Below are 26,262 nucleotides of genomic sequence, written 5' to 3'. Positions count from 1 at the left end.
GACTTATCAACAAGACATGTGTCACTATATTAAATTAATTATGCAGTAGAAAAATGTGGCACAAATTAAACTTATTTAATTAAAAAATAAAGATTATTAATTCAAAGAAAAAATATCTTGAGTTTGGGCCCGGCCTTAGCACGGGCCTCCCGCAACTAGTCTTTTTTAGACCTTAAAACCTCCATAGTCCAGACCCAAACCTACTTACAAATTGAATTACCTAATATTTTTATATCTTAAAAACTAATAAAGCATCATAATTAGGTACTTCAAAATGATGTTCTATTCGGTTCAACTTTTGCCTTGTATAAAAAGGGGATTCCACGTTTCCATGTATTATTCCACAAACTCAACAAATCTACTAACTCAACTAGCCATTAAGAAATCTACTAACTCAACTATCCATTAAGATATACTAAAGTCTCAATAAATTATGTGGTAGGAAATCGTTTTCCAGTGTTTCTCAAAAATCAAAAATCTTGATGTTCCTTGTAATATCCAATTAAACATATTTACTCTTCAATTAATTGAAATATGCATTTTGACTTCTTTACTTGTAACAACAACACCAACAACGGCCCAGTGAAATCCTACTAATAGGGTATGAGAAGGGTAGTGTGCACACAAACTTTACCCCTACCCCGAGGAATAGAGAGACTGTTTCTGAAATACCCTCGACTCAAGAAGACGAAAAGAGGCAATATATCAATATCATCAATAAAAACTATATAAAAATAACAACACCACAAGAACCGGAAAATAGATGAAAAGCAAAACAATAATCAATAGATAAAGCCCAGCACTAAGAGGAACCAAAGAGTAGTGAGAACTCAATGCTAACCACTACCAATCTAAGACTAAAAGCCCGTTTGGACATAAGAAATTTTTTCTTTTTTAAAAAAAAAAATTATTTTTTTTCGAAATCAGCGTTTGTTCATAAAATTTCTAATTTTCACTTGAAAATGCATTTTGAAAATTTTCAAAAATTTTAAAAACTCCAAAAAACTGTTTTTCAAAATTTTCACTCAAATTACTCACAAAACTTCAAAAATAATCCAAAACTATATTCATGTCCAAACACAACTCTAAATTTCAAATATCATTTTCACTTGAATTTTTTCCCCCATATTTTGGAATTTTACAATTCTTATGTCCAAACGTCCATTAATTCTCTAACAGACTAGCCTCACTCTAGAGCGCTGTAGAAATATGCACAAATACCTCCTAACCTACAACCTTAATGCTCGACCTCCACAACTTCCTGTATAGGGCCATGTCCTTGGTAATCTGAAGCCACACCATATCCTGCCTAATCACCTCTCCCCAATACTTCTTAGGCCGCCCTCTACTTCTCCTTGTACCCACCAAAGCCAACCGCTCACACCTCCTCACCAGGGTATTTCGGCTTCTCCTCTGAACGTGCCCGAACCATCTGAGCTTGCTTCCCGCAGCTTGTAATCCATAAGGGCTCCACCCACCTTCTTTCGAATATCTTCATTCCTAATCTTATCAATCTCAATGTGCCCGCACATCCACCTCAGCATCCTCATCTCTGCTACTTTCATCTTCCGAATTTTATTAACCATTACATCATTTGATTATCCATATATTATTGTGTTGTTATTCTATAACTGAGGATAATATAATTTAAAAAAAAATTAAATCTACATGTTTATCCATATAAAAAGGACAGTTTGGTGGACAAAGTATCGCGCATTTTGGACGCAGGGTCCGGGGAAGGATAGCACCTCAAGGGGTGTGATGTAATTATACCATAATGCAAGCATGAAGTATCATTATTATTCCACACCTTGAATCACTTACCTATATGTCACACATATACAACTTTACCGTCACCTATTTTTTGTATGAACGGACCAAAAAAATACACTTTTCAATAAATTAAAAGTTAAAAATGTAGTACTTAATCATGTACAAAGTCTTTCTTTATTAAAAACGTTGTTGTGTTCAGTCAAATCACGCAAAATGAATTGTTGACAATAATGAACAAATATGACAGTCGTTCCATGTATCAATCAAATAAATTCTTAAAGAAACTCACCTAGATTTGCGTGCCGAACATTGTTCGTTCTTCTTCTTGTTGTAGTTTCTTTATCCACTCTTTCTCAGCTCGGGACTTGACACAATCCTCGCTTGTATCTTCATGAAAGTTCCATCAACAAGAACTCAAGGTGGTTTTTTTTTTCCTTTTTCCATTTGGAGAAAATTGCTGGGTTCTTTTTTTAATGTAATTATGATTTTAAAGTTTTGGTTCTTCAAAGAGAATAATAAATTGTAATTTCTTTAGAATCAAATGCAATGAAATTATCAGTCTTTGAAATACTGAAAAGTTAAAGGAAATGAAATACCTTAGTTAATTGCAAGGCAAAAAGGTACAATTTTTTTTTTCCTATCAGTAAGATTTTGGGGATTACTGGTTTGTTGAATATGGTTTTTAAATAATATTAATAATATTAATATAAATACTTTTTTATGTCAGAAAAAACAGATGTCAATCTTTTTAAATAGTTAGTGATCATTCCTTTGTTTTGAACTTTAGAATCATTGGATGGTGAAAAAGCTAAGATATTTGTTAAATCTGGCAAAAATTGCTGTAACATATCATCTTTTATGAAATTTAAACTTAAATTAGTATGATGTTAATTAAGTAATTCTGTTTGTGCTTCAGTCACTCTGTGTGGCTCATTTGATTAAGGACTTATATTTGTAAATGTGATGCAGAGGAAATGTATAAAGAGGCGAAAAGCTCCTATTTTGATTTACCAGCTTTGGATGTTTCCACTGCATTTCCTCAAGCAACTCCAGCGTCCGACTTTCCTACATGTGGTAAGATGGATTGATTTTTACTCTACTTATTAGTGTATTGACTCAGAGATTTGTATGTTTAGAAAATATAGATAACTTTTAGTACTTTCTATTTGTATTTGCATAATATTGGCTGTTGGCATGAGATGAGATTAAACGGATAACATGATCAATGAGGATTCATATAGCCGAACCCAACTTATTTGGGATCGAGGGGTAGTAGTTGTTGTTGTATTAGTGTATTGACTGCATTTATGGTTCGAAGAAAGAAGCTAAGTACTCTTTTGAAGAATTGCCAGATGACACTCACTTTTCGCGTACGAATTTGGTTATTTGGCACTTGGCTGGTTCTTTCTCAGCTAGTTTTTCATGGGTAGTTCTGAATCTGTCGCCACTAATTGGGAGGCCCAGACTTTGCTTGCACTTTGGAAAACAAATTTGTGTTGCTCTCTTTTCTTTAAGGATTGAGTTGTTTTTGTTACGATGTGGTTTGATATTCAAGCTGAGCAGCTCGATTTACTTGGGATTAACATTTGAAAAGATCATGTATCAGCTTCGGACTATTATTTTTGCAGTTACATGTATGCTGGTGATTTCACTAACTGAGATGTAAGCTTTACAGCTTCGGACTATTATCAGCTTGATGATCTTTTGACTCCTGAAGAGAAAGCAATCAGAATGAAAGTAAGAGAGTGCATGGAAAAAGAAGTTGCACCTATAATGACAAAGGTATTTCTTTAGTTCTCTGTATTTCTTGTATGTGTTAAATCTTTCCAATTCATGGCTATATTAGTTGCTGATATAGTTACTGCTCCCTATGAACTCAAATTTCTAAGGAAAGGAGTTGAGCATTTGAGACTTATCCCTTTCGTAATTTGATTGTGCAGTACTGGGAGAAAGCAGAGTTTCCGTTTGAAGTCATTCCAAAACTTGGTGCTTTGCACATATCTGGTGGCACTATAAAGGTGTTTCTATAGAGCATAATAAGCTTTCATTTCCTGGATTCTCAACATCTATGAGGCATTTATTTACTTTTGGCTTCAGGGGTATGGTTGTCCAGGTCTCTCAATAACTGGAAGTGCCGTTGCTCTAGCAGAACTTGCCAGAGTTGATGCAAGCTGCTCGACATTCATTTTGGTGCATTCATCTTTGGCAATGCTCACTATTGGTAAATTTTTTTATTATCCAAAGTTTCTGCTCGCACCATTTTTATTTATCCTGGGTATTTTCAGATACAGTTGTCTCAAAATAATGATAGAAAACTTATTATACATTGATTTCTTTCAAGAATAGCTCTATGCGGGTCAGAAATGCAAAAGCAAAAATACTTACCATCTCTGGCTGAACTTAGCACCGTAGCTTGTTGGGTAAGATATTTTGGTTCTAGATATTGATTTAGCATTAGCATCTGTTCTATCATACATAAGTAGTTATAATCTATGTCTTTTTGGAGTTAGGGGCTAACTGAGCCAGACTATGGAAGTGATGCAAGTGCTTTGAGGACAACTGCCAGAAAGGTTTAGAATCTAAAATTTAGTCCTGTTTTTTAATTTCTATGCCATTCTTCAATTTGTGTTCTTTTTTTTAGGGTAAAGGCTGCTTAACATGCTCCCCTGCTGTTCTGATTTCTAATGGTTAGGTTGAAGGAGGTTGGATCCTGGATGGGCAAAAACGATGGATAGGAAACAGCACTTTTGCGGATGTATTGGTTATTTTTGCTAGAAACACAGCCACAAACCAAATAAATGGGTATGTGATCCAGTTCACCACATCTTTCGCCTATTGCAAGCATGACTTGAGGCCATTCTGAATTTCTCTTGTGATAAAAAGCCAGCATGTTCTAGCTTTTACCATCTCAAGACTTAGGTTTAGTTTAAGATAAATGTTAATATTTAGGATTTCGTTTAACCTTCTTGTAGAACGAGTTGGTTGTTACTTGCTCTTATACCCAGGATAGATTCTAGAGGTATGACTATCATGCTTAGTTGTGTAAAGTGAAGGTCACTTTGCTCATGGGTCTCTCTCCGTCCTGAACACTTATTTTTGTCTCAAAATTGGTTATTTTTTTGTCTCAGTTTCATAGTAAAGAAGGATGCTCCAGGCTTGCAAGCTACTAAAATAGAAAACAAGATTGGGCTGCGGATGGTTCAAAATGGAGATATTCTCTTAAAGAATGTATTTGTTCCAGATGAGGATAGACTACCTGGCGTCAGTTCTTTCCAGGATACAAGCAAGGTATGGCTGTGTGGCTGCAATGCTTTGATGATGCAAAATTTGCACCTAAGCTTGTTCTACACTTCTACTAATAAATCTTTGAGCCGAAGGATCATCTTGATGTTTTTATTGGTTTAATACACTAAAAGGTTTGTCACTAATGGTTTGGTCTGACTAGGGAGCAAGAATCAAAAAGCTTAAGAGAATGAATGAATGTATGTTTCTAGTCATGCCAATAAAGTTTCTAAAATTCTTGAAAATATACCTGTCATCCAACAGAAGCCCCCTCCTTCTCACCCTCCCAACCCCCCAAAAAGAAAAACCGAAAATGTTCTCTAAATTCATTAAAGAAGGAAAATACATAGGCATCCAAAAAAAGAAATGGATTACATTTTTAATTCCTCCAATCCCCATATTTTCAGTGTTTGCTAATGGATCTATTCCTAGTGTGATAGGCCTACTAATTGATGAAACAACTGTTCTCATTATAATGATTTTGTTTACTCCCAGTGCTACAAGCATGCATCTTGGCAATTCATTTTCTTGAAATTCTGTCATTTATAATCGCGTCCTTTAAGTGATTGCCAATATTTTGGCACCTCCAATTAATTAAGTAGCTGAAACTGTCTTGACAGTTTATACGTTGTTTCCTGAACAGGTGCTTGCTGTATCACGTGTCATGGTCTCGTGGCAACCTATAGGCATTGCAATGGGTGTCTATGATATGTGTCACAGGTACTAATATAAATTAGTTCACCTGTTTTATTTACCACCAAATGAAAGTTAATTATACGGTGTGCCCTTTGGATCAAATCATGGACTTTAAGCTAAGTCCTGCTGGTTATATAAGGGAAGTTGAATTTCGAGATTGCAATTGTCTACAATGGTAGCACTGACATTATACTTCTCTGGAGTCGCACAAAAATATATTTCCAATATCTTATTTTTCATGTGAAAGAAAGCTGTCTAAAAAAACCTACAATATCTCAAAATCGGTCTTCTTCTCTTGGCGAAGAACAAAAGACAATAGAATTGTAGAAGCAAAAGATCCTCACAAGCGGTACCAACTAGTTGGATTAAGAAATTGACAGTAAGTTTGGTGTTGATTAGGAGGCTTTTAGTTTATCTAGGAATTTTATGTTAATAGAAAATGTAGAGAACTTCTAGAACCCATAACTTGTCTTAAAAGGCAAATGATTGAGTATTAAAATGTAAAGAGTCGAGATGGAACGGGGTGGATATTAAGGATTCATATGGCCGCCCCAACTAGATTAGGATTGGAGTATAGTCATTATTGTGTCTTTAATGTCACATCAGTCAAACGATCTGTCATGAAATTTTATGTACTTCAAAATAGAACAGTCAAGTTATATCATATGTCATGAAATTTTATCTACTTCAAAATAGAACAGTCAGGTTATCAAGCAAAGAAATTTTTATTCATGATGGGGTTCGATATTTGATTCTCTCAGAAAGTAAGTAATTGAAGATAAAGTGGTCCTATATTGTATCTTTAATGTCACATCAGTCAAACGATCTGTCATGAAATTTTATGTACTTCAAAATAGAACAGTCAAGTTATATCATATGTCATGAAATTTTATCTACTTCAAAATAGAACAGTCAGGTTATGAAGCAAAGAAGTTTTTACTCATGATGGGGTTCGATATTTGATTCTCTCAGAAAGTAAGTAATTGAAGATAAAGTGGTCCTAGAAGTTACTATTTAGGATATCTTTACCATGCAGCGGATTAGAAGAACTTTCATTAGCCCTCTGTTGTGTTGTCTATCTTCTCATTAATATATTATAAAGTTCCCCTAGTATAACAGTTGTCTGGGCTAAATTATCTGTCAAACTTCAAGGTATTTAAAAGAGAGGAAGCAATTTGGAGCTCCACTGGCTGCTTTCCAGATCAATCAACAGAAACTGGTTCAGATGTTGGGCAACATTCAGGCTATGCTTCTTGTTGGTTGGCGCCTTTGCAAGTTGTATGAGAGTGGAAAAATGACTCCTGGTCAAGCTAGCTTGGGGAAAGTAAGACCTTATTCTTCAGATGTTAAGGGTGGTTGTATGTGACCTTTTGGACTGATAACTAGTTGCTTGTTTCCAGTCATGGATTTCCTTGAGGGCGAGAGAGACGGTTTCTCTTGGACGGGAATTACTTGGTGGCAATGGTATCTTGGCTGACTTTCTAGTGGCAAAGGTTTGTGGATGAACACTCAATGCTAACTTCCCTTCTTAGATGCAAATCAGAGAATACTTAAGTCCTATTGTATTTACTTGTAGAGTTGTATAGATCATGTCGACAACAGCTTACTTTTTCTGGTCTCATTTTCTCCATATCTGTCAATGTCTGTAGGCATTCTGCGACTTGGAGCCTATCTATACGTACGAGGGAACTTATGATATCAACACACTGGTAACAGGTAGAGAAATTACTGGTCTTCCCAGCTTCAAGCCAGCAACATTGAGGCCAAAAAGTCGCCTGTAGTATCTCAACCATCTTCCTATTTTCTGGAAGTTATTCTGGTGAATTCAGTGCACATCTAGAATACTTGTGCAAAAGGGAACTCACTCAAGAATATTTAATCCCTTTTAGATCATAATGATAAAGAGGTCTATTGTAATAAAGCAAACATTGTATATGTGAACTTGTTCATTATATGTATCGATTTGCTATGCAAGCTGGTATGCACAGTTATCTTTCTGATTTTAATATAAATTTTCTTATTTGAATAGATTTTGAAAAATTCACACCAAAACCAAATACCTCTTATTCATTTTACACCAGTCAGACAAATGAAGAATGTAACACCCATGTCTCCCATCGGGTACTGCTTGTAGTAGGTCCAAATGTATATGAATTTTTCAAGGCTACTGCAAATGAATAAAGTTGACATAAGCTTAGTACCACCAAATTACTCAAATTTAGTAACAAAAACATCTTTGGTTAAAAATTAAAGCAACAAAAACATGCCAATCGGTCCTTTAATATTTGGGCCAATTAATTTGTCCTTAGGAACCACCATAAAGGCTTTTTAATGTCTTTCATCTATCGTCATCTTGTTAGGCTCGGTGATTATTAATTTTCACAATGCAACACTTCTTCTCAGAAGTGTCGGAAAAATATTTAATTTCACGATGCAACATTTTCATCTTTTAAGTTCTATTCTTCAAACTCAAAAGCAATATGTGGCTATTTGGGAAAATAGTGTCAACCTGAAAATTTAATTGAAATGAACAAATCACTATAAAGAGGTGGGAGCATAAAGCATTTGAAAGCACCTAATTACACTTCCATTACAGCTAATTGTATGCCATGTTTGGATATTCATACTTTGCTTCAACTGTTTGACACAATGCAAATATATGATCATCAATTCCTGTGATCAGGATGTAAACATTATGGGAACATTGAACTTCCAGCCATGTTTAAGTCAAATTTAGTACAAGCAAAATATAGATAATCAGTCATGTTTCCGATTTGCTAAGAGGTTTTCTGATGTTTCATTATAATTTACAACAGTGCATGTTGCTCCTGGCGTAGTTTCGTCCTCCTAGTTCCCAAATTCTTTGACGACTTGGTTCCATTTAGGCTTCAATAGCAGCCAAGGTCCATGGAGCAAAGATGCCTCATGGTTCTGGATATCTACTATAATATGATGCTCAAACTTACAGCAGTCCACATAATCGAGGTCTTGAGCAGATTTGCCTTCCATTTGCTTTGACAATTGCCATAACTCCAGCAGTTACACCAGCACAGAGCACAGAGGACAAATAGGTATTTGTATTTCGTCCTGCTACTCAAAGTAGATTATGCAAAATTAGAATTTTGAGAAATGAAACTATGAGATAAAACTCAGCAAATACAGCATACTGACAATCTCATTCAGCTCTAAAAAAGAAAAACTGAAAGTAAAAATGATACCTTGGTTTATCGTGATGGTGGTCACGGTCAATCCTCCAATTAAAAGAGCTGATGCTACAGGTAGATACTGCAAATATTTGTTCATATGACCGATAGTCAGTGTAATAATGTGGTACAAAAGGAAAGAAGTAAAATGACTTGGGTAAATTACTGCAACAAGTCAGCAGTTATTTTTCAGACAAGCAACCACTTGGAATGGATTGATGCTTTTTCAGTATAATCTGGTCATTGATAATCATTTTCTGGGAAACTTCTATAACAAGTTTGCACCACACAACATGTAAAAGCAGCAATATCGTCATAGAAAGAGATTTAACTTTGTGAAGACAAAACAATAAGATTCTTGATTCTACTATATTCAATAGAAGATGGAGAAGGCCTGCTATAATCTAGGTTATTTACTAAGAAACAGTGATTGCTTACACTGAGTGATTCTAATCCATTATGCTGGACACGGGAGGGGCTTCCCCTGTTAACACTATAGCGACCACTTATAAGGTCCATCGCATCCTGCAAAAGCATGGAAAGTACATGGTGATCTCACTTGCAGTGTAAAGAGAATAAATAAGAGAAGATCATTTCATAATAAGATTATAAGTGTCTGCAGCATGCCTGACGAACTCCATCCTGAAAATTGTTCAAGAAGTATCTTGAAAGGGCACTCATCCCATCTTGTATAAGTCCTGTCATAGTCTGTTTTCCATATCTGGTACAGTTTCAAGTAAAATAGAGTAGAAAAATGATGCTTTTGCTTGATTAACTTAAACCCAAAATATTTTTATGCATTACCTGACAAGGTCCCGCTTTAGAGCATGTGTTCCAGAATATTCCAGGCTGATTTCATCACCTTGATCCACCCACACTGCAAATATTACAGGACTAAGAAGACTAAGTAGACAACAAATACAAGTATGAATCAATAGGATCACCAAGTTTACAGAGTCCATACTAGTCCTAAAGATTTCAAAATCTTCACTGAACATAGAAATGCACTCATTCGACGAAAGTGCACCAAGTCTTTGCAGTTGTGAATTCAAAGACTTCTGAGCCAGGTAGCTCTGCACAAGATAACAGCAGACTATAAAGGGCAAGCACAAGGGAAATTATCATATAAAATAAACAATATTATGAGTGATTGGAGCATTTTAAGGACTTGTTTTATCGAATAAAGAACATTGACATGCTTCTTCCAACCTGAGTAACATTTGTCCGATCTAGGCAGTCAATGCAGTTCGATCTAATAACTCCTCTCTGCTCCGCTAGTATCTTCTCTTCTGTGTCTATGAGGAAGTATCTGCTCAGCTGGATTAGTGAATTTTAGGGGATAAAAAAACAGTATCATGGAGATTCAACATTGTCAAATAGAAGCATCTTTTCCTGGCTAACAGTGTCACTGTTGTTCTAGTTTTATTCTTACCCGTGCTTCTCAAAATCCTCCGAGATCTGATCATACAGAAGTTGTATTTTTTCAAAGTTTGAGCCCCCACAACAGTGATGAAAGTCAAACGACACATATCTGAGACAGAAATCAAGAAATTAGTTTTTGAATTTGAGTAGTCAATACTTCAAAAAATCTAATTGCAGTGCAGTAGGCACAAAATTGCTGAAATATTGATTTGAAAACAGACTAAAAAACTATTATAACACAGTTCACATATTGCTAACTGTAGAAACTGTGCATAATATTCCAATCCCATCCTTTGATCAGAATGAAGGATGGACAATCTTTTATCCAGATGTCTACTGACTTTGATGATGACCACCATATCAGAAGTAACTGTAGCCAACTATATAATTCTCCACTTCTCTGTACATCTACTAACTTCAGGAATGTGATGATAGCTATTATATCGTCAGTATGGTAGCCAACTGTTAACTTCTCTACTTCTCTCTCCAACTTCTAACTTCAGGCATTATGAAACTATGGAATGGAAATGATCTTACAGTCTCATATAGATAAAGGTTTAAAAGAGTCAGTCACCTCACACTTGATAGCTTTTGAGTTTCTGTTGCATAAGCTGAACTTAATAGACCCTCATCACCTAGCTGCAAAAGAGAAAACGGAAATAATCAAGATATTTGTAAATGTGTCATTAAAAGAGCTAGATCCTGTAGCAGTAAAATTAGTATAAATTGCTAAGTGGAGTCTCATAAAAACCAGCTTACTGTGGAACATGACTGCTATGACTATCAAGAACAAGAAATGAAATAAACAGTTACTGTTTTACACAAATTTCATCATTCATAAGGATTGAGATATCTTAGAATGCAAAGTAGGGCCTTAGATTATAGTAATCGGAGTTTAGGAAATACCCTGACAGAAAATATAAAAAAGAGAAATAAAAAAAAAAAAAAAGCAACCTCTCCTTCCTGATATATTCAAAAAACTTAGTAAGATGGATAAATGAAACTTGAGCATGGATACACGTATGCTTGAAAGCATTCTCCAGAGTTGATGCTTGTAAAAAGGTCCATATTATGAACATCAAAGCTATTTAATGAACCAAACATCAACAGAAAAGTTTTTTACCTTGTTTGTCAAGTCAACTGCAATGACATCGCCATATCTTTGCAAAAGATCATGAAAGTGGCGCTCCACAACTTTCGGCTGAACGGAGGAAAGGCAATTTCTCATATTTCATACACTAGAAGATTTGACATAGAGATAATGAAGAGTAAGTACATACTGTTTCCCCATGATAGATAATATTAAGCCGTGGTTTATAGCTCAAATCAACTATTTGCTCCCACAAGAGTGGAATAGAACCTCGAACCTGAAATGCAAAAGACATGGTTTCTCAATGCTTAGATCCTTGAAATTCACGTTTTTTTTTTAAATTGCACTCTCTATAAGTTAACTATTCTTTTGTGCAGATCTATAAAAAATCCCTGGCTGTAAAACATTGTTTGCACATGACCTGCCTCCGATTACTGAAAGTCAATTCGTTTTCAATTAGCCTAACCCAGCCTATCATTCATTGGTTAGGGTTAGGCGAAAAAGCTAGCTAGAAGTGATCTCTTCTTCTCAGTGAAAGCTAAAGGCCCTGATATAGTAGGAGTGTGGTGCGTGCTCTCTTTATTCTCCCTATCTCTTCTCCCATTTTTACATAGTATATCAAAGCAGTTGTGAGAAACAAACACTAGTTCCTCATAGGCAATCACCAGAGACATTAGAAAGTCCCATGAAAAGGACTACTTCCCAACGTTAAAGGACGCGGATAAACTGTTTTCCCTACAAATGCAAATTGGACAAGGTTCACCCTCAGATTGAGCTTCCACCTCTGGGTATTATGTTTTGGGGTAATCTTTATCTGGAAAGAGTAAAAAGCAAAATATAGTTATAAGAAGCATGGAAGCTGAATGACAAGCCATGGCAGTAGCAACATTTGAACTCACATGGACAAAGCTATCTTGCTTAGTAATTCAAGCTTGGATACATAAGTTAGATAAAGGTCATTTATGAAAATCAAGTTGCAATATATGTCCGAGGACATGACCTTTGAGCTTTAGCTTACCGAGGACATGATCCTTGACAGGAGGATGTGGAGTTCGAGAATCATGGTAGAAGGTTAGGTAGTCGAGCGTTTTCCTTGTCTATACCAGTAATATTGGTGTTTCTTTTGCTTCGACTTTCTAATTAGATTGCTGGTGTTACTGCTTGTTGCTATGTTTCTTTTTCATCTTTCTTTGAGCCGAGGGTCTACCACAAACAACCTCTTTACCTTCTCAAGGTAGGGTAAGGTCTGTGTACACACTACCCTCCCCAGACCCCACTTGTGGGATTACACTGGGTTTGTTGTTGTTGTAAGTTGCATTGTATGTCCCATCACATATGAAGTTTTCACAAGAGGAGCAAATACATAGGATAAATTGACACTTTATCAAAGAAAAGACGCTTTCTAGGAACTAGCATAAAATCATCTACAATCATCGTAGTACACACATGTACTGCTCCCTCCATTCAATTTTATCTAATAAGCTTTCCTTTTTCTGAAACTCTACCCTTCCAATTTTATAGGAGTGACATGACAAATTAAAGACCACAAAATTGTGTCCCCTTCACCTTCTCTCTCATTTCTCATGCCTAATGATAAATATGCTTCCAAACTAGAACCAATGATAAAAGATTGGCAAATCATAGATATTTTCTGTGATGCAGAAAATATGTGCATTCATATATGCATAGCATAGTAATAGTGTTAAGAAAGTAATTAATACAGCATATGTGCATTCATATATGCATAGCATGTTAATAGTGTTAAGAAAGTAATTAATACAACATTTGCTCTCGTAAATTTTTAATACACTTCAACTAAGAATATTAAATGTGATTTGAATGACTGTACATACTGAAAATGCTGCCAACTAAAACATGAAATAATATATTTACTACAAATACACATGTAAGGGTTTTCAGTAAAGAGATAGCACTCCACTTCACCAAGGGGAAGGAGGGAAGAACCACAGTTAGCGCCTGGGGAGGGGCTATGATTGGGCTGAGGTTTACAAAACAAAAAGAAAAAGGCAATTACTAATGGAAAACATGGAGAAATTGAAAATGAGAAGTACCGAAAAAAATGCAAGTGAAGCTATATAAGTTCTCTACTTTCCTTTACAAGAATTTCCTGTCCCAACATTTTAAATGGTTTGCATCTTTGTAAAAGCCAATCACTTTTGAAGAGTTGTACCATACAATGGCACCATTTTTCACATTTATGTTCTGGTGAAACAAAGGAACACCAAAGAACTTCTCCTCATCTTTCTTGTTGTGGTCTAAGTTGCTCCGACACGGCAGTTTAGGTGCCGCACCCGTGTCGACACGACACTAGTATGGGTGTGGGTATGGGATCCGTACCGGATCTGGTCAAACAATTTTGGGTACTTTGACCACGACGAACGGAAAAATTCGAGATGAGATACAATTTGATTCCCAAAATCAGAATCAAAACTAAGGTAAATTTGAATAAAATAATATACCTTATCTAGAAAATCAATCCTTTACTTATCTACAACTTGAAAATAAAAAGGAAATCCACACTTTACAAGCTATACGTAAGTATTCCACAAAATTTCTCATAATTTAGAAATATTTTTATTTTTTTGAATTATTTTTAGCCTGATCCCCGCACCCATATCCGTACTAGGATCCGTATCTCCGAATATTAGAATTTACATCTCGAAGGATCCGACCTCTATATCCGCACCCACGTCGGACACCCGCACCCGTGTCCGAGCAACTTAGGTTAGAATTTCAGCAACTGGCATATATGAAGTTGTGACTGATGGACATTGTGACTAAGTAATTAGCTGTTTTCTTTTGTATAACTGCCCCCGCCCCCCCTCAAATTCTTGGAGAAACAGTTATCATGTTTATTCTCATGTAATAGTTCTCATTTCTGTCTTTAAGTGTCCTCTTTTTTTGTTAAGAGGAAATGGGTACGTCTGAGCAAGCAGATATAACGGTCATTTAGACACGGAAGCAACATCATGAAATCCTTATATGCCAACTAAAATATGAGAAAGCCATGGAGATGCAATTTAACTGAGGAATCATGTTTTGAATACATACTTGCAAAAAAGAAGACCTGAAACCTTCAAACTCCAGCAACTGCTCAGTTTCAATAAAATTTGCAGTGTCTCCTTCTAGATTAGCCCCTCTTCTCCACATTCGTGTCCCTAAATTAATACAGTAATATTAACTTAAGAAAACAGATTTGGGCTTGAATCCAAATCAATGTGACATGCTTAATGCAATTTGTGCTGGAGATGTACCCAAGCGTCGCGTGCATCTCCTTGAAATCAATGCTATGGTAGCTGGTGATTCTTTGAGTTTAAGATGTCCAGTCTGAAAGCTTAAATCCTGGTTAAGGAAAAAGTATTTGCACTTTCGAAACAAGCACACATTGATATGGCTTTTATGAATTGCATATTCTTAAACCTGTGGGGAGAGAGAGAGAGAGAGAGAGAGAGAGAGAGAGAGAGAGAGAGAGAGAGAGTAGGGACAAGAATTTCAGGATATTTCCTTGCAAAAGAGGAATGATGAATCCATCGAGCTGCACCAACAGAGAAAAAAAGACGATTTTAGATAAGCTACATATCAGTGACAAATACACCTTTAAGAATCTGTGGTAATCAATGGAATACTAAAATTTGTTAAATGAAAAGGAACTTATTTATCAGAAGACAATGTATCCCCAGTATCTGACTACGAAGATCTTTGACGAACCTTATTTTCAATCAGTTCCTCCAACAGATTTTTGTTCCAAACAAACCGCGGATCAGCCTGAAATTAAGCCAAATCCAAATCATTCAAGAAAAAAACAACTCTATGCAAGTTTGATACACTAATGAAAAACAGTATACTGTCTGTGCATAAAGGTGATAGGAGCTTATTTGTTAAAGAGAATGGTGCCAAAAAATATATAATTCTACTTGGTATCTGTAGTCTTTCCTAAAACTATGTAACAGGTGGAGTCTTCATAGGGAAGCAAACTATTGGGCAGAGAAGTTCAATATGACACTGCAATATTTGTCCCACATGCACATCAATCTGAGAGGTGAAAATTAGTCCATAATGTCATATGGCAACAAGTTTTCAAAACTTAAGAGAATATGTGTTCACATGCCAGTTGGAAGCAGTAATATCATAACATTCTACAAATTCAATGTTATGAAAGAGTTCAAAAATCTGCATCAGCTAGTAGACAAACCTGCTTCCAAACTGGTTTACTCATCCACCCTTTTGCCAAATTGCATCTTCTCTGCAAGCTGGTAAGAATACTTAGATTTCTTGAAACTAAAAGCATTGGCAAGACTAGACTGATAAAAAGTAGGGGTAATAGCACAGCTTGAACGTACTTCAGTGTTATATCTGTTTCATAGGAATAATACAAGCCTGGAGTTGATTCCACTACTCTCAACAAATTCATGAAGTAAGCTTCATCTTTTTTCTGTCAGCGCAAGAAAAAGAAACAGGAAAAGAGAAAAGAGTAAAAAAACCAACAAATTATTCAAAAAAAAGTATTTTAAGTTTGGCTATTATGATACGAGAACCATACTTCTTCACTTGTTAGACATGTTGAGGCCTCATTGCATGAAAGTAACTTCATGGACATCACACGAAAAACAGGAAAACCAAGATAGTTACCTACTTCCTTCCTGGAAGTTATTAACAATATATGTGATCCTGCAAAAGAAGAAAGGGTGTAACTAAATATTGACAGAACTGGAATTAAATCATGATATTATCCATTCTTCATTCCTAAACATTCCCTTAGTTAACAACCTAAGTTTAATCAAGTTGGCACTCAAGGAAGATCTGAAACAGCTATATTAACTGCAACCTTACTTTTTATGATGCAGTAATAGATATGGATCTGATGAAAGATTTACATATGCCAATTCCTAGTATTGCTGTAAATGTTTGTGCATGCATAACCAAACATATGATACAGGGTTTGGCAGCACAATAAACCAGTGGCGGAGCTAGATAATTTTTTTTTATGCATATATATACTATATATTGAATCCCCTTGACTTATGTGTGTTTAATTTTTTATATTTTGTCTCCCCTTAGTGAAACTCCTAGCTCCGCCACGGCAGGAAAGTACTATAGTCTCGGATATATAGCTCAAGTAAAACAACAGCCAATAAAAGGAATTAAAAGCCCAAAAAGTGGTGGCATGACTGAAGCTTCATTTCAATGCAGACATAAAATGTCAGGGTAAAATAAAGGAAAATTAAAACCTAGGAAATGCACCTTTAACTAGAATAAACATGAAACATGGAATCCCTAACAAGTTGTTAATTGGCTTTATCTTTAACAACAAGCACTTCACCAACTATAAACACTTGATAGAGTAACTAAATGTTTACGAGCATTTTATGAATATTTTAAACTTCATGTTTCAATGTGCGACTGTTTTTGAGAAGATAATTTTACACAAAAGGAAATAGTAAAGGACTTTCAATACTTTCTTCTTCTAGTATTGAAAGTACTAATCAATCTCTGTCTGCGCCATGAATCCAAATAAAAATATCAGCAAAAGCAACTTAACTTAATAAAGGAAACACAATAAATAATTGATGCTACGAGATACTATCTCTAGATTTTTGCAGGTTTCTCCATCAGAAGTTCTTAAAGATATTTAACCGTTGACATGCAATGAAGCCTGGCCAGATCACATTTTCACCAGGTAGTGCAGTAACTACTGCCTCCAGCTATTTACACTTCTGCAACTTAAAAAGCAAGTTTGAAAAAGATTGAAGTTTACCAACATAGAAAATAATCTAGCTATGACGAATCCTCTGAGCATGTAACAAAATGGACATGAATATAGCAGAATGGAATCGGGGTATTCATATAACCAACCCTAACTATTTTTTATTAAGAGGTAGTTGATTGATAGTGAAGGTAACTACTAACTACTGCCTCAACATCCAAATTACCTGCCAACAACCTAATTGTACCAGCGACTCCATAGATAGTAGACACTTTTGAAGGATTTCCAAAGCTCATATTACCTAAAAAATTGTTTTAAGCATTTAGAAACTAATAAAATCACAAATAATTGATCATTAAAGTAATTTTTAAAACGGAAGATGAAACTGCAACTCACCATTGAGCTTGTGGATGGTTCCATCGAAGCGGTTAACGGAGAAGCCTTCAATTGGAGATTCCGTTGAACGGATAACGAATTTGTCTGCAAATTCATGTAATTCCAATTGGCTCCATAGCTTAAAATGTTGAATTGAATTTGCTTCAATTTCCATTTTTTGGAATGTCAAATTTGGAATGGGTTTTTGGGAAGAATTAATGGAGTCTATCAGATAATCAAAGGGGATTTAAGAAAGTTGCGTCGATAAACGCTACATTAATGATTCTCCAATGATTGATCTGAAGACTGGATTGTCTGGAACCAACGTGGAATGCTTAAATATGTGAGACAATTATTATTTTCTAAAAAAAATGGGTTTTCACTTTTTTCTTTTTATTTTAAGTTTGACCCAAAAAATGGGTCAAACTTTTTTTTATTAATATGTGTGAATAAATCAAAATATTCAATTTATGTTATATCTAATGTTAATCTTGCACTAAATATTTATAATTTGAAATAAATCTAATATGAGAAATGATGTTATTATTCATCATTTTTAAAATATGAAAAACGTTGAGAATAATAATAGAATGATCTATCTTTTCGATGATAATATTATTTTCAGTTTACATATTAAATATTTTACCAAGTTAGTTGTACATTTATACCAAATTGTAGCAATATAACATTAAATTTATTGGAGTACCCATGGTTTTAATATTTTAGGTAATACAATTGATCAAACATTTCGCAGCAAATACAATCATCATCCTTTATCATATTGCAGTTAACAATTCTTGTATAGTTGATATATAATTTTCTTGTATGAACTAATCAATTTCTTAGCGGAGGCATTTAGACGTGTTGATATGTTATTTATTCTAGTTAGCTGGTAATTAGGTAATGTTTTAGAGTTTAGTAATTTTTTAATTATTTGTATAAATAAACTATTCCATTTCAAGAGATTTAAAAATAATAATTAAAAAAAAAACTAGATAAAGTAATGGTCCCTACTCGGCAAGAAGTAAAGTAAGGACAACCACATCTAATGCCTGCAATAAAATCTACAAATAGTATTAAAGTAAAATAAGTAGTAGAAAATGGAAAATCAAAATCAAAATCAAAATAGGACTATAGTTCTTTCCTTATTAGTCGTATCTTAACCTTTGGCCAAATTTAACTCAGTTAAAGCATTTATATGGAACTGAAATTGCTTAACTTTTTCTACTATATTTGATTATCATGGCCAATTAGACAAATGAGGACCAACGAAAGAGAATGATTAGCTAGTGTGAAGAAAAAGAAAAAAAATTAGGTTATCTTCTTGTATACGTCTGTCTTTAGCACTTCAGTAGCTAATTAGGCATAACGGTTCAGAGATGGAAGCCAACATCACACTTTATTATTAAACTCGAAATATAACAGTGAATTAGTTGACATTTGACAAGATAATAGGATAATGAAGCCTATTCCTTGAATATGAAACTTAATTCATAGTTATAAGTAATCACTATATATATATATATATATATATATGGACCTGTATAGTGTTTGCTGCAAATAAGAAGTGAACTTAGTCATCTTTAATTTACAGTTAACCATCTTAGATGAACTCCTGGAGAATACAGTAAAGCAATTCAGTAAATGATTTTAGGTGGAGTTTGTAGTTTTAGCAGAAGAGTGCTTAATCAATAATTATTTTGCAAAACAATAAACTTTTTATGGAAGGTCAAAACTTTTAACACTTTTTTGCAAGAAATTCTTGGAAGCTAAAAATATCCTTACCCTCGAATGGTTGTGGTAGAATTTAGAATTCTAACCCATAAAATTCAAATCCTAGATCCATCTCTGTTGACTAATCATTTATTGTTAGTTTTGTCTGAATTCACAATCAGGGGGTGGACTCTAAAAAGAAGAGTTTCCAAAACTCTCAACATTGTCACCACACATGAGTCGTTTGAAAGCTCAAAATGATGCTCTCGGCCAACTTACTGTATATATATAATATATTCTGCCCCAACCAATGCATTACTTTCACTTCACTCCAAAAAATAATCCTCCTAAAACTCTCATGTTTCATCATTTTGTTGCACTTACATTTATCCCTCCAATCACTTTGCCTTGCTTCATCTTGCAGTTAAGCTTTTCTCTGCTTCTCCATTGTGAATTAGTGCATATCTTTCCTTCCAATATGGGATGGACAACAACTGTCAAAAGAAAACTCATAATCACAGCCATTATCTGTATTTTAACCTTCATTTTTCTCTTGTACACTGAGATGATCAGTACTATTTCTTCTGGCTCTATTTTAAGGTTTAAGCCTTGTCCCAAAAGAAATTCTGCAGGTGCACACCAGCTTGTCGATCTCAACTGCTTTCGTTCTACTTTTTTGTCGTGCTGATATATTTTTTCTTTCTTGGATTAATAGATAATAGAGAATTGGAGAGCGATCCACTAGACAATCCAGCAGACGATAGTCTTGATTCTGATCGTGATGAATGTAGTGTCACTCATGGGAAATGGGGTTTTAATACTTCAATCAAGCCATTGTATTCAGACAGGATTTGTCCTTATATAGATAAACAATATTCTTGTATTAAGAATGGCCGAAATGATTCAGATTATCGATACTGGGAATGACAGCCTGATGACTGTATGTTGCCAAGGTTAGCAAGTTACTTAAAATATCAATTTTAATTTTCTATTTCTGTAAGTAAATTACCATATTGCAAAATGAAAGAAATAGTAGGATTCTTGATTCTTGTTTCAACACTATCCAGAAGCATGCATACTTGCACAGGTAAACTCAGGATTTAAAGTCACTGGGTTCAGAGTAAGTGTGATCTTGTTATATGTTATATTTTAAACTTATTTTTTTTTTCTATATGTATACATAATTCGAGATAAAAGCAATCAGTTCAATTAAAACTACATGAGTCGCCCTAGATCTGCCTCTGCATACTTAACTGATATATTGATAACAAAATGGAGATCTTTTTTCTTATAATGATGAAGTAAGATAGTTCCGTGAAATGACTCAATATTCACGTTTGATCCTGAGATTGCCCTCAAATAGCTTCGAGGAAAGAGACTAATGTTTATAGGGGATTCACTACAGAGAAATCAATGGGAATCTTTATTGGGTTTGAAGTTTGGAACGTGGCCGCGTTCACTCTATATTCAAAGCTAAGGTATATTACCACATAACTCAAACATAAAAAACCTAACTTGTTCAAGAATTTGCTTATAATTTATGGGTTTGAAGTTTGGAAAATCTAATTTTCACTTATTTGTCAGGAATATGATGCAACAATTGAGTTCTATTGGGCACCATTTTTGGTTGAGTCTAACACAGATATTCCTATCAAAAGTGATCCAAATCAGAGAATAATCAAAGTGGACTCAACTGCAGAGCGTGCCAAACATTGGTTAGGAGCAGGCATCCTTGTTTTCAAGACTTATGTTTGGTGGATGGTGGACTCAAGACTAAGGCACTGTAAGTTCTTCAATTATAACATTGGAGCCAGAAATTTTATTAAGGGGATTCAAAAGAATATTGATTTCCACATTTGGAATTTGAACATGCAACCTAAAACATTTTTTGAGTAACCCTTCACCACTAAACTAAAAGTTTCCGGCGGCATGGGAATTCAACAAAATTTTATATATACACAATGGCGGATCTACGTTATATATTATGGGTGCTTAAACACCCATTACTTTTGGAGACAAATACTATACTTGTATAGAAAAACTAGTAATTGACACAAATATATTAACTGAGCACCCAATCTAAGTAGAAATTTAAAAATAAAAATTAGTTGAGCACCCATTATTTAAAAATCCTAGATCCGCCACTGTATACACAAGAAAATCTTTTCACTTATATGGAAAGTATAATTTTCCGAAGGAAATGGATTAAATTGAATCCTTCAGAGTTCAGACCATGTAGCGCTTGTCTCTTAAATTGATCAAAACAATGCAGGTGGGGTGAATTTGAAAACGGAGAAGAAGGTTATGAAGAATTAAATACAACAGTTTCTTACGGAGAGTAGCATTAAGAACATGGGCAAATTGGATTGATTCAACAGTTGATCCTTAAAAAACACGTGTCTTTTTCACTACTATGTACCCTTCACACCAAAAGTAAGTTATCATAGCAAACAAACATAGTTATTTTCTAGTGGAACTTAAACTCACTCAACCTTTCCTATACATACATATTTTCAGAAACAAAGAATGGGGAACATAAATGGAATCCATGATTTTACATGCTCAGAAATGTCATGGCATGTTTAAGATCATGAGTTTCAAAAGTCTCTCTTTTTAAACTTGGTCAAATACCTGAAACGGGAGGAGTACTATATACCGGCTGCTTCAACTCAAAATTAATTTGTACTTTATTACTATACAAAAAACTCCATTTTTACCCCATAGAGATATTGAATAGAAGGGTTTTTTTTTGTTTCCCACCATAAGTTTGAAAATCCATGTACATTCAGCATTATATCTCCCTTCTATTGTGCTAGTATTGCTTGTCCAGTTACTTACATATGATATGATGTATAATAAGAAATGATCTAATACAACGCATTGCAGGAGTTCAAGGTCATAGTCATGTCCCTTAAAAGGGTAATTAAACTCGGGACCTGTGGGTATACATGGACAACAAAGACGTGGACATGACAACGATAACAAGGGAGAACCTTAGAAGGCTATTCATGTATATATATATAGAGAGAGAAGTTACCCTTGATATAATGTTTTTGACCACTATGATACTCACATAAGGTAGCTAGAGGAGCAATGCCCTAGTGAAATTGATCATGAAATTGGTTGCACTAGATTTAGAAATGCAGGTGGACTACTTTCCAGTTTCCACCACCTGAATTAGAAGAACCCGACCGCATCGCTAAGTTAGATTAACCTGAAAAAGGAGCTGCATCTCCTAATTTGTGTAGTTCCAGCTTACTTGTTGGAAGCACAGCCCCCTTTCGTTGTTTGTGTTCTCATCTTCAATTATGCGAGGAACACCATCATTTGTTGCTTTGTTAACTGCAGAGTTTTATGGTTGTAACCTAATAGTATATATATATATATATATATATATATATATATATATATATATATATATATATATATATGTTAGTAAAAGGTTTGGAGTCACAGTGGGCGCCTTGTTTAATACTATCAAAATTAACAAAAATTTCAACTATATTTTAGTGTTCTGTTCTACTACCGTAATGCCAAATAAGTCATTCAAGTGAGTAAACTGTATAAGGTTCTATCTAGCATTATTAATTGGTGATAAATTATGTGCCTTTGTGTTTTGATGATTTAACAAACTTCATATGAGAACCAGATAGGGAAAGGTTCTCAAGGGGAATATGGCTATTCTGCAGGGGTGACAATATGGAGATCTGGTTCTCAGGGGAACTTCAATATAAGTTATGTGCCTTTGTGTTTTGATGATTTAACAAACTTCATATAAAAATCAAATAGGGAATCTGATACAAAGCCTCCCCGTGCTCAGAACAAATCAAATGTCTGGCACAAGTTCCAATGAAATTAGTTAAGGGAACGGCAGAGGAAACAAATAGAGATCAGTTCCTCTTGTGACAGTACAAGTCATATCTAACAGTTGTTAAAGCTGCTGCACTGTACACGCAATAGTACAACAACACTGTTGAAGCATGCAGTGTACTGGTCAATCCCTTGCATCGTCTTGATAACCTCATTCTTATATTATCAACATGAGGCAAGGGATTTCAACTAACACTTGCAAAACCTAAAATTAATTTTCTCTCTCAAGTGCTAGTCACCACCTCTCTTAAGAACAAAGCTGTTGCAACTTCAAGTACAAGATCCAAAGATTTGTTGAAGATATCTTAAGTCCTTAGATTTGTTGAGTCTTTGTTATTTATTTTTCTTTTGTAATCCTACACTACTTTCAAAAAGTATCTTTGTAGGACAGATTTAAACTACTGTTTTGTTTAGTTTCTTGACTAGAGTTAGTCAAGACTTGTTGCTTTGTAATAGAGTTATTACAAAGAGGCTTGCAATATAGTTATTGCAAGTAAGTGAGGGATTAAGAATTTAATTCCTAGGTTACAATAGGTTGTAATCTAAAGTTGCTCGATTAGTCAAGTTGAATTCGTACGAGTGTAGGTCGTGATTTTTAATCCCGTGAGCTGGGAGTTTTCCATATAAAATATTATTGTATTATTTACTTACCACTGTGTGTGTGTTCTTGGGAACTGATAAAGAACCAGATTTTTTATATAGTTTGGTGGACTCTTAATATGTTGGGAAACGTGTCAGGCTAATAGAAGGGAAAAATATTTGAAAGAGAAAAGTAATAAATTGCACAAGACAAGACAAGATAAGATTTATGTGGTTCGGTAATTTTGTCTACTCCACGGCCACACAAAGAATAACTCTTTATTAATTGAAGAGAGAAAGAAGAAGTTGAGGGATGATTTGCAAATGAAAATGCATACCCTTTTTATAGGCATTTGAATGCCCTGCTGAGGTAAGCGCTTACATCATAGGAATGCCGATGTAAGCGCTTACATCATACGAATGCCGATGTAAGCGCATACATCATAAGAATGCCGATGTAAGCGCTTACATCATAAGTTCATCTCTTTTTGATTTTTCTTTCTTTTGTTTTGTCTATTTTTCTTTCTTTCACATACAACAACAGGTTTGCTACTATCAATCTCCCCCTCAAACCTATGTTACATCAAGAAAAAAATTAAAAAAAGATTTGATATTCTTTGGTGGCGCCTTCATGCTATCAGTCTTGAAGGCTAACTGAGGCAGTGCACAGTCTCAGTTTGTCAACACCGACAACTTTGGTCAACATGTCTGATGGGTTCTTTGATCCTGGTATCTTCTGCAGGAAAAAAGTTTCTTCACTTATCAACTCTCGGATATGATGATACCTCAACTGGATATGTATCGATCTTGTATGAAACATTGGATTCTTGGCAAGATGAATTGCACTTTGGCTATCGCTGAAAAGCTCACAATTGTCCTGCTCTTTAAGAAAATTCTTGAGCCAAATCATCTCTTTTCCAGATTCTGAGATTGCCATGTACTCTGCTTTAGTGGTAGATAGAGCAACACTTTTCTGAAGTCTAAACATCCAGCTAACAGCAGTACCACCCAAGCTGAACACGTAGCCTGTGGTACTTTTTCGACTATCCAGATAGCCGCCTAAATTTGCATCAGCAAAACCTTGTAAGATAATATTGCTTCTTTTAAAATAAAGTGCCATACCTGAGGTGCCTTTGAGATATCGCAATATCCATTTTGCACCTTTCCAATGCTCCTTTCCTGGATTTGACATGTATCTACTGACAACTCCAACTGCATGGGCTATGTCAGGTCTAGTGCAAACCATATCATACATCAAACTTTCTACTGCTGAAGCATATGGAACTTTGGACATGTACTTCCTTTCTTCATCTGTCTTAGGTGATTGGTCCTTCGACAGATTAAGATGGCTTCCGAGCAGAGTGCTTCTGGTATTTGCATCATGAAGACTGAACCTGCTTAGTACCTTCTATATGTACTTTTCTTGAGACAATTTTAAGGTTCCTTCAGACCTGTTTCTGCTAATCCTCATCCCAAGCATTTGCTTAGCTGGTCCTAAGTCTTTCATTTAAAACTCCTCCGCCAGTTGTTACTTAACCCTGTTGATCTCATTTATGCTATATCCTGCAATTACCATATCATCAACGTACATAATGTATTCTCATTCTCGTTCATTTAGGGTTCTGTTCATCCTCTCAGCAACGCCATTTTGTTCCGGTTTTCTAGGAGTTGTCTTGATCATTCTGATCCCATTCTCAGAGCAAAATGCTTTAAATGCTTGACTATCATACTCTCCTCTATTGTCAAACTTCAGACATTTTAACTTTAGACTTGTCTGATTTTCAACTTCAGCTTTTCATCTTTTAAAGGTAACAAACACATCAGATTTATTTTTCAGAAAATAAACCCATACCTTTTTTGTGGAATCATCAATGAAGGTGACATAATAGTGTGAGCCTCCCAGAGAAGTTACAGGTGCTGGTTCTCACACATCTGTATGCACTAGTTCCAGCTTCTCTTTCTTTCGCGTCCTTCCCACCTTTGAAAAACTAACTCTCTTTTGTTTCCCGTAAATGCAATCTTCGCACAAACCTAATTCAACATGCTTTAGGTTTGGCAACTTTTCTTTGGATGCCAACAACTTCATTCCCTTCTCACTCATATGCCCGAGCCTCCGGTGCCACAATGTTGTATCATGACCATGATCAACTATTGCTATAGTATCTCTCTGTATTGTAGTTGCATACAATATTCCCTTCTTGAAGCTTCGTGCCACAACCAAATTTCCTTTGGTTATCTTCCACGATCTGTTACCAAATGTTGTTGTATATCCTTCACTGTCAATCTGACCCATATATATCAGATTTTTCTTGAGGCCAGGAATATGTCGGACATTTTGCAATTTCTATAGCGTGCCTTGTGAAGTCTTTATATGAACTTCACCTTTCACGACAATGCCCAGAGGTTCGCCGTCTGTTAGATAAACTTTCCCAAATTTTCCAACAATATAATTATGGAATAATCTTTTGCTTGATGAAGAGTGAAAGGATGCACCTGAGTCAAGAATCCAAGATTCGACTGGACTGTTTGCAAAA

At 35.1% G+C, this 26,262-nt stretch overlaps 2 protein-coding genes and 1 pseudogene across 4 annotated transcripts; 2 read left to right on the top strand and 1 right to left on the bottom strand.

Moving 5' to 3' along the window:
* Window positions 1-1,932: 1,932 nt before the first annotated feature.
* On the top strand, window positions 1,933-7,725 carry LOC107762894 (acyl-coenzyme A oxidase 4, peroxisomal). Of its 2 annotated transcripts, XM_016581291.2 has the most exons (13): window positions 1,933-2,192; window positions 2,743-2,847; window positions 3,449-3,555; window positions 3,714-3,791; window positions 3,871-3,994; window positions 4,120-4,193; window positions 4,284-4,343; window positions 4,466-4,575; window positions 4,902-5,061; window positions 5,699-5,775; window positions 6,904-7,075; window positions 7,152-7,244; window positions 7,401-7,725. In XM_016581291.2, exons 1-13 carry the CDS (start codon window positions 2,165-2,167, stop codon window positions 7,530-7,532), a joined length of 1,320 nt encoding a protein of 439 aa, XP_016436777.1. In that variant the 5' UTR covers window positions 1,933-2,164; the 3' UTR covers window positions 7,533-7,725. The 2 variants fall into 2 exon arrangements, with proteins under 2 accessions (XP_016436777.1, XP_016436778.1); XM_016581292.2 differs by lacking the exon at window positions 1,933-2,192 and having other exon boundaries at window positions 3,402-3,555.
* Window positions 7,726-8,313: 588 nt separating this feature from the next.
* Window positions 8,314-17,876, bottom strand: LOC107762893 (phosphoinositide phosphatase SAC8). 2 transcript variants are annotated; one of them, XM_075247070.1, is made up of 20 exons: window positions 17,588-17,876; window positions 17,418-17,492; window positions 16,028-16,155; window positions 15,828-15,919; window positions 15,680-15,737; window positions 15,196-15,252; window positions 14,991-15,022; window positions 14,742-14,824; window positions 14,539-14,645; window positions 11,657-11,743; window positions 11,500-11,577; window positions 10,951-11,015; window positions 10,387-10,485; window positions 10,164-10,263; window positions 9,919-10,027; window positions 9,759-9,831; window positions 9,582-9,675; window positions 9,393-9,479; window positions 8,970-9,036; window positions 8,314-8,841 (listed from the first exon to the last, which is right to left on the bottom strand). In XM_075247070.1, the coding sequence occupies exons 1-20, from the start codon at window positions 17,739-17,741 to the stop codon at window positions 8,714-8,716; spliced, it is 1,773 nt and encodes a 590-aa protein (XP_075103171.1). In that variant the 5' UTR covers window positions 17,742-17,876; the 3' UTR covers window positions 8,314-8,713. The 2 variants fall into 2 exon arrangements, with proteins under 2 accessions (XP_075103171.1, XP_075103172.1); XM_075247071.1 differs by having other exon boundaries at window positions 8,314-8,838.
* Window positions 17,877-20,168: 2,292 nt separating this feature from the next.
* Window positions 20,169-22,590, top strand: LOC107762891 (protein trichome birefringence-like 3; annotated as a pseudogene).
* Window positions 22,591-26,262: the final 3,672 nt, after the last annotated feature.

This window comes from Nicotiana tabacum, chromosome 24, assembly GCF_000715075.1.
Source record: "Nicotiana tabacum cultivar K326 chromosome 24, ASM71507v2, whole genome shotgun sequence".
Taxonomy (NCBI): Eukaryota; Viridiplantae; Streptophyta; class Magnoliopsida; order Solanales; family Solanaceae; genus Nicotiana; species Nicotiana tabacum.
The sequence above is the reverse complement of the archived record's forward strand: the minus strand, read 5'-3'. Positions and strand labels throughout refer to the sequence as shown.